Genomic DNA, 12,228 nt, shown 5'->3' with positions numbered 1-12,228 from the left:
CAATGTTTGCAATCGCATCTACATCTGCATTGCGATTGAAAGAACTGTGCGCCAGTTCACATTCAATATTCCCTTTGATAACGTGCGTATCCGACGATTCCGATGCGTCGTCTCTTTCTCAGTCATTACGATACACCCGCCGCATCCGTAACATACATCAGATATGACCGCGCTCAACAAGGTTTTCCTTGTGGTAGAGTTTTCATGGAGCTCCAATTGACAGAGTTTTGACTGGTTATTGACAAGGAGAGTGAAGCCGTCACAACTGGGCGCAATCTAAGCTTTTACGAGTAACGGCAAACTCGACGATCGACCAGTGACCTACTATTTCCATCCAATTAATGGTCGCGCCGCCATTATTATCACTATTCCGCAGGCACATTGTGAACGGAGTAGCCAGGCGTCTTTCTGACGGAATTTTCAGCCGGCAAAACGCATATCGGTACCGTTTCCGGCGGATGTGGATGGAAGCGCATAGCTGCTACATGTGTCCCGGGTTCTCGGCGTGCCGGGTAGCGTCGTTAGCATCACCAAGTGAGCAAGCATCGGAACGTAAGTCGGGACACACTTGGCACTCGCACTCCGCCCATGGAGGTGGACGTTCGCGAGCCCGGAAAACGAGGCTCTGATATCATCGAGGTGACAACGACAAATGAAGCCATTTGACACTGTTCTTTAGGTACTTACCAGCTTCCCGACATGTCTACGGCATGCATCTGAAGAGAGTAAGGACTTTCTGATTTGTCATTTATTTTTGACAATATACATAGAGGCTGGAGTCGTCGGCTTACCGACGATGCTACAGACGACAGGCTATGCCATTGAGGTGCAAGACGAAGGAGACCAAGAGGGTCGTCCTACCCACGATGGTCGTTTCGACCTCGCCGTCCAGACTTTCAAGCGGGCTCCGCAGACGACCTGCGATTCTTCCAGCTATATCACAGATATGGAGACCTGGCGTAGGTAGATACGCCTGAAGAAGACAACCTAGACGCCATGTATGATGTTGCATGCAGACAATTTCACCGTAGACGCTACATAATGCTCTACAAAATACAGACGAAAGTAGAAACACTGAAAGATGTCTTAACTGGGTATACGAGCAGACTACAGCCGCGAAACGAACAGATCTAGGAGAGCGTTCAATGCAATATGGATGGATCAGGGTGACGGTACCATTCTCAAGACCACCGCGTAAAGACGGCTGGAACGTTGAATTGTTCCAGCAACGCAAGGATTGCGGGTCTGAAATTTGGATCCGGAAACTCAGCCGATTCCATAGCTACCTTTGGCCCTCGGGTTGGCCGTCCGAATGTCTCCAGAAAGAGTTGCACCAGATCCTCGTCGCCAACAAAACAGGCCTCGCCCACCATCAGGGCGTACGTCTTGAATTTGGATATGTCGAGATCCAGCCCTGGAATTGACTGAATGGCCCGCACCAGGCTTTGAGCCACGGCCAACCGCCTTGTCCCGAACGCCTTCAAGACGTCCATGCTAGGGTATTTGTCCGGTGTCGTGAGACAAACGGGTCGGTCACCGTTTGCCAAAACCTCAATCCACCTGTTCGACGGCGGCGAGTAGAGGATTCCGCTTTTCAAGGCATAATAAACATCCTTGTAGCGCCTGGCTGTGTCGAGAGCCGGCAAGCCTACCCGCGCGACTGCGAACAAACTCCAATATAAGCCGAGTGCGCGACGTCTGGAATCGATTCCGCCCGCAGCTACGCTATACCGCACAATCTGAGTGTGCACGTCAATGGGTGCAACGGTGAACAGGCCCGTGGCGAGACAAAATAAGAGTCCGGCTTGAGGAATGAAATGGAGGTGAGCGAGATGATATGCCGCTGTAGGGGCAATCTCGTCAAAGGAAAGTGCATGGCATGTCTGCCGCAGATGTACCAAATCGGTGGGAGAGAGGTGTTTGGCAATTTGCTCGAAAACGCTTGGGGGCAGCGTAATGAGGGTGTTGATATCGTTATTCAAGAGCGATGCCATTGGTTATTGTCCAAGTTCGAGGAGGAGCAGGAGGATCGGTTAACCCGTACGCGGCCTTCTGGTGGGGGGGGGGGGGGGGGGGAGAGAACCTGAGAACGCGTGGATTGACAGTATCTTGTGACATCACCCTGGGAGACGGCGTGGACGCAGTCACACTTCGATCTATGTACTGTACACTGTGCATCAGCACTTGTCCATCGAGCATCAAATTCCTACGCCCCATATATGCCAAACGCCTGTGCCCTGCCACTAAAGTGAGTTGTAGCCGGAACTCCTAATCCACCACCCAGCCCAGCTTCCCGCTCCCGTGCCGCAGCAGCACGGCGCGCAAGCTCGAGTTCAATGGTGAGTTCTACAACGAGCTGCCAATCGTCATGATAGCCCTCTAGAAAGGGATGGGTCGTGAGATACGCACTAAAATCACAAAGCAAGGATGTGATATTGAGAATCCTTACCTTTAACGCATTTCTTGAACTCCCGTAACGATCGCTCGGTCTCGCCAAGATGGAGGAGACAGTATGCGAGGAGATGTCGGCCTGGTGTGGTTGCGCCAGGGAGTGTAATCTACCATTTGGCATATATCAGCAATCAAATTCCTCTCGAAAGAGAGGAGAGGGCAATACATTCCCCCAAATCCGCCAACTCACATAAATCTGCAAACAAACCAACGCCCTCGAATACGCGCCCAGCTGGTAAAACTCCTTTGCGACCTTGTACACGTCGTATGCTTCCATGGGGCGGTTGAAGCGGCGTTGGAACCACTCACTGATTTCTTCGCGGGTCATTGTTGCTCTAATGTGAAGGTTGAGAAAGGATCTGATGAGATGGGGTTTGGGGTTGGGAGAGAGTGGGGATGGGGTTTACCGAAAACTTTCGAAGTCGTTGTAGTCTGCCATTTTTGGGTTGAGTTGTGGTTAGGTTGTTTTTTGGGCGGGGAGTTGGGATGGAGATCGGGTAGGCGGCATGGACGACGTGTGCTGGACTTTTTCATGGACTGGAAAGATGGGAGGAGAGCTGCCACAAAGAGGTCCTGATGGTGGAAGATTTTTGGACCCGAGCGGCAAGACGATGGAACCGCGTAACGCGTCGAAACAACTCTGCCCAAAGCTGCTGCCCAAAGCCCAGTCCTCCAAAGCAAAGAGCAAGAGCAAAAGACAACGGAAGACATGACCGTCCCACTCTCGCCAAAAACAACAGGCTCATATCCAGGCGAAACTGAAGTCTTGCCGGGCGTCTATCTCTCAAGCCCACACTCCCACGCACATACGACTGCTCCGCCCGCTGCTGCCTTCGACTACTCAAATGCGGATGTGCTACTAGAGGAAATCACCCGCCTGAGGCGGTCTGTGGAGGTACTCCTGGAAAGCAATAGGGAGCTGAGGATGGCTGATCCCACAGACCCGGACTTCATTGAGGTACGTCTCCACTCGTGCGGCCGTTTACTCCGTGTTCGCAGTACTTAAGTGGTTGAACTCTGCGCAGGCAATCGAAGAAAACACAGGCGTGATATCCCGCCGTATCCGGCAGATTGCGGCGTTGGAACAACAACGTGCAGAACTTCTAGGGACACCAGGCGCCAAGAGCGGAGGGCCATGTCGACAGGAGCTTGGACACTTAGCAAACACGACGGTGGTAGAGACCGCAGTACCCGCGACGGGAAACCCAGAAGGCGGGGTCTCAACCGAAGTGGAAGCGCGAGCGACGGGGTCAGCGGGACGCGCTGATGAGGTGGTCGATGGTAGCGAGTCTCGTGAGAATGAAAACGCCGGGGAGCAGAACAATGGAGTGGGGCCAGATGACGACGGCGGAGTGTATCTCTGAACCCTCCTTCTTGGAATCCCCGAAGATACGGTGTAGCTGAATTAGGGATCTGATACTACGCTCAAAGGCATTCTCCAAAACGGCGAGACCCGGAAATAGCATCTTTTGAGCACCACTGTCATTCGGCGTGGCAGTTGCCTCCGAGAACCTTACTGGAGCCCATTCGGAAGACGTAGCCACGTCCATCACACAACCGGCGCACACTTCGCACGGGATGATACCATACGGAAAATATCGTCGCAAGGGGACATATCTTGAGTGTGCCCGGGTCTGCCGGAGTGTTGGAGAGGAAGGCGAGCATGTTGGCGCTTGACGTGTAACGAGTAATAACAACCGAGGTCACTGACGCATCAGGAACCTGAGGTTCAGCGAAAACCGTCCCATCATCGCTCGAACCTAATATCTCCGTCCATTACTCAGTCCAAAAGGCCCATCGCTCCGAGTATCAATAGATTCGTCGAATCAAACCACGGATTGTAGAAATGTGTTTTGGATTCGAGTTTTGCATACGTGTTTTCATGAATCAGATAAATGCTGGATATACAACGCCTAAGTTACTGCCAAAAATGAGTCATATGTACTGTAGAAAAAACTTCTCGCCTTCCGGAAGGAGCTTGACCGATGTACGCTCGCATCCTTTCCCCTCAAGCTAAATCATCATTCGGCTCAATCATATCAATGACCGGCTCGTCCGTATCCGACAACGTCGGCGTCGAAGCCGTAAGCGGCGGCGTTACGGGAAACAGCGCGCCGCCCGATTTCCCATTATTCTTCGCATTCAGATACCGATCTCCCGTCTTGACATCCATGTGCGGCGCAGGTTGCTTGTGTCCAAAGTAGTCAGACGACTTTTCGCGGAGGAAGGAGGATAGTGGGGACTGCGCGAATAATCCTTTTAGTGTTCCTGTGCTGCTGGATTTGAGGCTTTGCGAGTCAGTTGCTGCTGGGGAGGAGGGTGCGCTTGATCGTACGGAGGGTTGTTCTGATGCGACTACGGAGGACATGGTGGTTGAGGATGTGATGGAAGCGGTGAGGTCGTCGGTATTTGAGGAAGGAACGGCGTTGGAGCCTCCGAGATCCACATCTACCAATACGTCGTGGGCACATTGTTCTAGGCGCTGAGGAGGGTAGATGGAGGCTTTCAGAGCGCTTGCCTTTTTCATTGTCGATTTATGTCAGGCCTTACCAGCTGATCTGCCACCCATTCCTTGTACTTGAAGGAAAGGTCCCCTCCAAGCTCTTTCGGTAATTGTGAGGCATCCACATATGTCGTCAGGTCTTTGCAAGTCACCATCTAGATGCATGGCAAACACGTAAATATCGATACATCACGTTCCACTGCACAAACCTCATCTCACCTCGGCGCTCAAAGGCCCATCCGGACATGCCCCCGGCTGCCACGCGTACGGAAACATTTGATTCCAGTATGGAGCTTGCCATACCAGTACGCGGTTGAGATGTACGGGCATATAGTACTATACACGTAAATGAATGAGTAACCGTGTTCCGGGATGGTGATGAAGTTTGGCTTCCAACACATACCTCCAACATCTGCATGAGCCATCGGTGCACCTCCACCACCTGAGACCGTCCATCGAGTTTGTCGAGATTGGAGATGAGTGTGATCCCGTTTTGTCTTGTTTGTGCGCTGTTGAAGTGGTTCAGTATGGCGTCCAACGCTCGAGAAGTCTGAGCGGGTCGGGTGTACCCACCTGGCCGACGCTTTATGACATATGTATTGAAGAAGCTACGGAACTCAACAATGCAACTTGTCAGCCAATACTCCAGCAATGGAGTTGCATCAAAATCCCACCTTCAGCATCCTCCTCGTCCCAGCAGCATCAGCAACCCAGTATCTCGCATTGAAGATAATCAGAGTCGAGCCATTCTTATCCGACGTCCCGGGTAACGAGAACAATGGCACGTTAAGGTAATGTACCAACAGGGCTGTCGGATCAGGGACGGGTTTGAGGCTGTTCTGTTTCGCTAATGCCTAGACATCGAGGATGTTAGCTTCTTTGCGCGCAAAGAAGTAAGGTTGAAGTCCCTATCCCTACCTGGTACCTCTGATACCGACCCACAGCCGCGTCCACCTCGTACCCAACGCAGGACAGGAACCGGATTGCAACTTCCCGGGACGTTTCTGCAGCCGACATGAACTCGAAAACACTCTATGTGGAGAAGACAAGAAAATGGTATTATTAGACGCAAACATTGGGTGGGAAATAAGTCCAAACGGGGAGAGCATCGTTTCCTTACGTGTTCGTCGTCTACGTCAACGTCCAGCGTTGTGTGCTCAAACAGGGAGACTATCCGCTGGTCTGCAGGTGATGGAGGGGCTGGCATCTTTGCTGCGGTCCTTTCCTCGGCGGGAGTCGAAATTCGGGTCCAATCGACTTCCCAGTGCGTTTCAAAAAAATCCTCGCCGTCGTTCAAAAGCACCACCTAAGCCCAACGCGAGATGCTGTTCCGCACTGCTAAGCTGCTATGCTACCACCGGATACCACAACGAATGCAGAGCTAAGTCGTCAAACGGACGCTGCCGAATCGCTCGCATAATTAACTAATGGCGCGGTTGTTTGAGGCTCACGCGGCGTAGGGGGAACAAAAGTGGCTGTGTGACTCTCACCTGCCGTAACTGAGGAGGGCCTCCCAGGGGCCTCCTTCGCGAAGCACGTTTACAGTAAGAAACCTTCCTCGCGTGCAACCCCGGAACATGAAGCATGTAGGTTTTGACCAAAACTCGGCAAATGGAGCGCACCAATATATTGCGCACGCAAAAGGAGAGACAACCAAAACGCTATTTACAAATGCGGAAGAACCCGCAGAGAAATCCCAAACCCAAAAAACTCCACATCAACAGTTTGTCACCCGCCTTGTAACCGCGCGGCTCTAGGCACGACCTTGACCGCCAACATCATGCCGTCGCCATCGGGTGTTATGAGCACCTCCCCACGTTCGAAGGACATATCCCTCTCGCCGTCAACTCTTCCCGGATCAAGCAACTCGACAATTAACCGAGCACCCTCATCCTCATCATCCCGTGTCAGCTCCAAAGTCGAAGTGTCGACGTTCCTCCTTCTGTATGAAGGGATATTGCGCCTCGTAGTGCTGGCGTGGTAGTGGAAGTTGTCAGAGTGTGCTGAATGCGAATCTCGCCGACCGTAGCGAGGATGACTGGCGATGGCGGCGGTGCCTATTATGCGGAATCTGACATTCTTAGGTGCCCGAGTGTTCCATTCGAAGAGGCTTCGCGTAATCTGTGTCTACTCGCGCGCGTAAAGAAGGATCCTGAGGTGAGTATTCCGGAACCTCCTTTGCGAGGGATCGCTCAGAAGACATACCTCGAATGCGTCGGACAGATCTGCGAACCACCAACGCGCCAGCGTTGGGTAAAACAAGATCAAGGCCAAAAATGTGAGAGACCATAAAAGCGAAAGGGTATATCGTCGCTGCTTGAACAATGTCCACAATGCGCTGAACAGACACAGCACCCCAATGGCCATATTTAGACCCCACAGTATTTTCCACTGCCGTTGCCTCTCGGTATGAACATTCCTGTAGAGAACATTCAGTTCCGCTACATGCGAGCGGTACAGTGTTGACGGGAAAGCGGCGTCGTCCAAACTTGGCGGCAAATCGAGAGAGAACGCAGGCGGTCCTGTGCGATAAGGGTATATTATGATTGCTACTCCTTCAGCGGTAATCGTTCGCCGTGGCGCTCGGGCATGGGGTTGAGAATCGAGGTCGTATCGAGAGTTGCCTTTGTAGTCGCTTAGAAGCGGAGCGCTTTGCGAAGGACCTGATTCGAGGTCGCCCTCTGAGAGCTCGTCACCGCTTCCCTCCGGGTCTTCATCGCCGATATGTTGTTCGTGGATCGAAGGTCTTTTTGCCAATGGCGCCCAGAGGCGATCGAGAGTCCTTCGGAGGATCGAGGGCTCAGCTTGAGCTGGCATTCAACTTGGCAGATGTTTAGCGGAGACTCCAATGACTTCGTCTTGCCCAGGACGTTCTCATGTAGGTTTAACAGTAATAAGATTCACCCCTCAGCTGCTGAGCGGGATGACGAGTTGTTCTCGAGGTGGTGGTTGGAGCGGGCACACCTCCAAAGTGGTACACCGTATGTGAAAGCGATAGCAGTACGGTGGAGGGGCTCTCGACAACTTTGACAGAGGAGAAGGTGTGGGTGGGAGATATGAGGCCCGTTTAAGGGGTTCTGTGGAGGACCTTGTGCGGAAAGCGGAGTGCCATGTCTTGAGAATGTGTTGAGACGTGGGCGTCAGAGATCAGCCGGAAAATGACAGTTTTGGGCTTTTTGGGTCTGGCTCAATTTGAAGCTCAACACCTTCCAACGTTCCGCGGAAATCAGACTCGAAACACCCTCAAGATGAACGGCACAGGAAGCACAAACTTCGATTATTGGTAGGCGCCGCTTGTGCGGGTATGCTGGCCGAGTGAAGTCACCAGTATTGTTTCCGAACCTACAGTCAAATTTCTTACTGTTCTTCTCACATCCCACAGTCACTTCTTTCCCCACTCCAATCCAGTCGTGACCTGCTTCTCACCGAACCCCGAAACCATCCATCTAGCAACCCTTCACACCGAAAAGCCCACACTCGTAATCCACGAAATCCAAAACCCAGACGCTTTCTCGGAAACAACCACGAATGCCGACACCATCGAGGCCAAGATCACCTACGCCGTCGCGTTACCGGAAGTATCTGAGGCCCTGTGTTGGGCTGGGCCCGAATTGCTCTTTGTAGGAGGGCGAACGGAGCTGAGGGCGATCAAGTTACGCGAAGAGGGGGTACAGGATGTAATTGCGCTGGCACCATTCGAGAAGGGGGTTGGGGTGACGAAGGTTGCTTTTAGGGACGCTGATATCGCTTGCGGTGAGTGCGACGTGTTTCTGTTTGCGGCATATGAAATTGTCTTTGCTGATGCGTTGATTCGAAAGTCGGCTCCAAGGGACAGATTGCTTTGGTGAACATTGATGGATATGCGAAGCAAGACATTGGCAGGGAGACAAGCGAGATCACGGGGTTGCAATGGAAAGGAGCACACGAATTAGTATGTTGATACTTCCAGAACTCGTTATCGCGCACTGCGCTTCTTCGCAAAAGATCTTAGGTTAACGCGGCTGCGTTGTCTCAGGTGACTTCGAGTTCAGCAGGACGGATAACATTATACGACATCAGGGAGGATGGGCCTGGCAGACAACTTACAGAGTACGACAGCTGTGATAACATCCGCTTTCATTATGCGCTACAACTCAACGCCTCCCTCCGTGCTAGCCAACATAATCCGTCTCTATCGATAAACTGTCTGGATGTGCATCCTGTTTTGGTGGGTGTGCCCCCTGTCATCGTCCTTCCCTAGCTATGCCTCACACCCGACGGTTATCCGACTCTTGACACAGCATGACAAGATTGCAACGGGTGATACCACCGGTCTGGTAGGCGTCTGGGATCTACGAAAGATGGATGAAGCAGCTGTGGAGACTCTGAGGATGCACAACGGGCAAGATGGTAAGAGTTCGTCAAGGCGGTCCTGATGTTTCGTTTGAGCAAATGGTTGACAGAAAGTGCGCTACCTCAGTCTGGGGTGTGAAGTTCCACCCCGATTCACCTGGAGAGATCGTCAGCTGTGGAGAAGATGGTAGCATATGGTATGGTTTCCTGTCGCCTTAGGCCGCCGACGGGAGTTCTTATCAGCTATCTGTCACCTAGCTTGGCCCGATGGAGTCCAGATGGCATAGATGCCAATTCGATAACAAACGACAGGGCAGATGTTCTCCGGTATCAGGTAAACAGAATGGCTGCGTGAGCTATGGCAAGGGACGCGTGGGATGCCTGTTACTGATCTTCTTCCCTGTTCTAGTCTCGAAGACATCCGCTTCCATTCAACTCCATTGACATCCATGCTGGAGTCAACCTTCTGGCGGGTGTCGGCGATGGAGGGGCGCTTGTGCTGCAACAATTGTAGGAGCAAGGAACGACGGCGTATTTCAAGGGGTTGGGCAGTCCGTATGCGGAAGGGGGCGACCAGTCCAGACGAGCTTTTCAGCTCATTCAGGCTGGGGTATAGACTTGGTTCGTGTCCACGCGGAAACGATTAACATCTGCTATGGCGTGTCGATATCATGCAAATGGAGAATATTTTGTTCCCGTCCATTTCCTTCGACGCGCGTGCAAAGGAAGTCGAGCGATAGGGACGCGCGTCGGCATCAATTTTCCCTCCTCTTTTTGATTCCTTGATTCCTTGCGCCACAAGCGTTTGCCAGGCGACGCCCAAAGATCCTCAGGTTGGTCGTCGGAAACTGAACTAAAGCCCTTCAAACTGCCGGTTAGCTACAATCTTCCCTCAGCACCTCAGCACCACACAAACAGCCATGTTCAGAAACGCCGTCGCTCGTGCTGCTCGTCAGGTACCGTACTCTGTTTATTGTCCGAAGAAAACCGCCCTGTGGCAGGAAGGGGCTCGTTTTTTCTCACCAAGATGTCCCATTGCAGGCGACACCGCTCGCCCGCCGTGGATTCGCCACCGCTGGCGAGGGAGTATACAATGAGGTAAGTTCCGCCGCAACCGGCATGGTTTCAGGCTGCGGGAGGGCTGGAGCTGACAATTCCTCGAATACAGGAGGGGAAGCGCATCGTCACTATGATCCCAGGGGATGGAATCGGTCCCGAGATTTCCAAGTCCGTCGTGAAGATCTTTGAAGCTGACGGTGTGAGTACCTTGCAACAAATGAATGCCAGTGCCTTCCCTATGGTCCCTCTCTTATTCAGCACCACGGCTTTGTTTAGGTACCTGTCGTGTGGGAAACTGTTGATGTGTATCCGATTCTGAAGGATGGAAAGACCACCATACCTGAGGACTCGCTTATCTCTATTAACAAGAACAAGGTCGCGCTGAAGGGTCCTCTTGAGACCCCTATTGGAAAGGGTCACGTCTCTATGAACTTGACTCTTCGTAGGTGGGCACCATAGTCAACGTCCTCATGCTGACGCAGCGACTTACGTCCAACTCGTTCCATCCAGGACTTTCGATCTTTACGCCAACGTCCGCCCTTGCAAGTCTATTGTCGGTTACAAAACCCCCTTCGACAATGTTGATACCGTTCTTATCCGTGAAAACACTGAGGGAGAGTACTCTGGAATTGAGCACGTCGTTGTGGACGGTGTTGTCCAATCCATCAAGCTGATCACCGAGGACGCCTGCAAGCGTTGTATCACCTACGCTTTCGAGTACGCTCGCGCTATCGGCCGCAATCGCGTTACTGTTGTTCACAAGGCTAACATCCAGTAGGTTTGAACTTAAGCAACATACCCTAACATTCGACACCCATGCTAACCGCATGTGCGCGTAGGAAACTGTCCGACGGTCTCTTTTTGTCTGCTGCCCAGGAAGTCGCCAAGGACTACCCAGACATCAAGCTTGACGACATGCTTCTCGACCGTGTGTGCCTGCAGATCGTGCAAGACCCTACAAAGGGATGGAACGAGACCGTCATGGTCATGCCCAACTTGTACGGAGACATCTTGTCTGACCTGGGAGCCGGTCTCATTGGAGGACTCGGCCTGACACCCTCCGGTAACATTGGCCAAAAGGCCAGTATCTTCGAATCTGTCCACGGTACCGCTCCCGACATTGCTGGGAAGGATCTTGCCAACCCGACCGCTTTGCTTCTGTCTGGTGTCATGATGTTGAGGCATATGAAGATGGAGAGCCACGCCGACAACATTCAACGGGCTGTGCTGAAAACCATCGCGGACGGAAACGTAAGTTGACTTGTGATGCACCGAGAAGCCGCTTGTGCGCCTCCGCGAACCATCTCATAACACACGTAAATTCTATAGGCACGCACGGGGGACTTGGGAGGAAAGGCCACCAACAGCGCATTCACGGACGCCGTCATTGCCAACCTCAAGCACTAGTTCCTCATATTCCCCTCATCAAAAACTTCGACGGAGGCCCTCAATCGATCACTACTCCACGTTCCCGCACGCTCTCTTCACCGAATACATTTCTCCTCGTCGTATTTAATAATAATCAGAACAAGCAATCTGCATATCGTACATCGTTGTCCAAGTTTGGACTTTGTTTCTCAAGGCCAAAGCACTGTCGATCCGAGACTCTTGGTCGTGATCTGGCAGGTTACAGTTGCGACCGCTCAAGCCGTCGTGACATCACCATACGATATCCGCCGCCGCGATGTTCCTGCTGATTCACAGATATTTCCAAGGGGCTACAAAGAATAACGCACCTCGTGATCTCTGTCTGATATTGTGCGCCTAGGCTGACGATTAAATGCTTGGACAACTGCCGTCGAGCATGAGGGACTGTGCGTCGTTGCTGTACGGGAGTCGGGTGAAAAGTGTATTGATAGTCTGCTCCCGACGTGCGATTTCAT

General features: G+C 52.4%; 6 protein-coding genes across 6 annotated transcripts; 2 read left to right on the top strand and 4 right to left on the bottom strand.

Annotated features, from left to right (window-relative positions):
• Positions 1 to 1,181: 1,181 nt before the first annotated feature.
• Positions 1,182 to 1,994, bottom strand: EV422DRAFT_567975 (uncharacterized protein; the record flags this gene model as incomplete). The annotated part of the gene is made up of 1 exon (XM_053072599.1): positions 1,182 to 1,994. One exon carries the CDS (start codon positions 1,992 to 1,994, stop codon positions 1,182 to 1,184), a length of 813 nt encoding a protein of 270 aa, XP_052925269.1.
• Positions 1,995 to 2,206: 212 nt separating this feature from the next.
• Positions 2,207 to 2,779, bottom strand: EV422DRAFT_567974 (uncharacterized protein; the record flags this gene model as incomplete). Its single annotated transcript, XM_053072598.1, has 3 exons — positions 2,207 to 2,379; positions 2,450 to 2,558; positions 2,642 to 2,779. 3 exons carry the CDS (start codon positions 2,777 to 2,779, stop codon positions 2,207 to 2,209), a joined length of 420 nt encoding a protein of 139 aa, XP_052925268.1.
• A 1,680-nt stretch (positions 2,780 to 4,459) lies between these two features.
• Positions 4,460 to 6,400, bottom strand: EV422DRAFT_578840 (uncharacterized protein; the record flags this gene model as incomplete). The annotated part of the gene is made up of 8 exons (XM_053073297.1): positions 6,075 to 6,400; positions 5,873 to 5,986; positions 5,629 to 5,808; positions 5,528 to 5,562; positions 5,358 to 5,463; positions 5,174 to 5,290; positions 5,002 to 5,109; positions 4,460 to 4,969 (listed from the first exon to the last, which is right to left on the bottom strand). Exons 1-8 carry the CDS (start codon positions 6,159 to 6,161, stop codon positions 4,460 to 4,462), a joined length of 1,257 nt encoding a protein of 418 aa, XP_052925267.1. The 5' UTR covers positions 6,162 to 6,400.
• Positions 6,401 to 6,525: 125 nt separating this feature from the next.
• On the bottom strand, positions 6,526 to 8,088 carry EV422DRAFT_578839 (uncharacterized protein). The gene is made up of 2 exons (XM_053073296.1): positions 7,160 to 8,088; positions 6,526 to 7,081 (listed from the first exon to the last, which is right to left on the bottom strand). Exons 1-2 carry the CDS (start codon positions 7,769 to 7,771, stop codon positions 6,683 to 6,685), a joined length of 1,011 nt encoding a protein of 336 aa, XP_052925266.1. The 5' UTR covers positions 7,772 to 8,088; the 3' UTR covers positions 6,526 to 6,682.
• Positions 8,089 to 10,047, top strand: EV422DRAFT_531263 (WD40-repeat-containing domain protein). Its single transcript, XM_053070457.1, has 9 exons — positions 8,089 to 8,237; positions 8,337 to 8,707; positions 8,773 to 8,885; positions 8,970 to 9,043; positions 9,110 to 9,161; positions 9,235 to 9,343; positions 9,414 to 9,483; positions 9,545 to 9,620; positions 9,696 to 10,047. Exons 1-9 carry the CDS (start codon positions 8,113 to 8,115, stop codon positions 9,798 to 9,800), a joined length of 1,095 nt encoding a protein of 364 aa, XP_052925265.1. The 5' UTR covers positions 8,089 to 8,112; the 3' UTR covers positions 9,801 to 10,047.
• On the top strand, positions 10,048 to 12,177 carry EV422DRAFT_531258 (uncharacterized protein). The gene is made up of 7 exons (XM_053070456.1): positions 10,048 to 10,242; positions 10,328 to 10,384; positions 10,455 to 10,544; positions 10,622 to 10,791; positions 10,856 to 11,119; positions 11,185 to 11,596; positions 11,675 to 12,177. Exons 1-7 carry the CDS (start codon positions 10,207 to 10,209, stop codon positions 11,750 to 11,752), a joined length of 1,107 nt encoding a protein of 368 aa, XP_052925264.1. The 5' UTR covers positions 10,048 to 10,206; the 3' UTR covers positions 11,753 to 12,177.
• The last annotated feature ends 51 nt before the right edge of the window (positions 12,178 to 12,228 follow it).

This window comes from Fimicolochytrium jonesii (genome assembly GCF_025526975.1).
Source record: "Fimicolochytrium jonesii strain JEL569 chromosome Unknown EV422scaffold_13, whole genome shotgun sequence".
Classification (NCBI taxonomy): domain Eukaryota; kingdom Fungi; phylum Chytridiomycota; class Chytridiomycetes; order Spizellomycetales; family Powellomycetaceae; genus Fimicolochytrium; species Fimicolochytrium jonesii.
The sequence above is the reverse complement of the archived record's forward strand: the minus strand, read 5'-3'. Positions and strand labels throughout refer to the sequence as shown.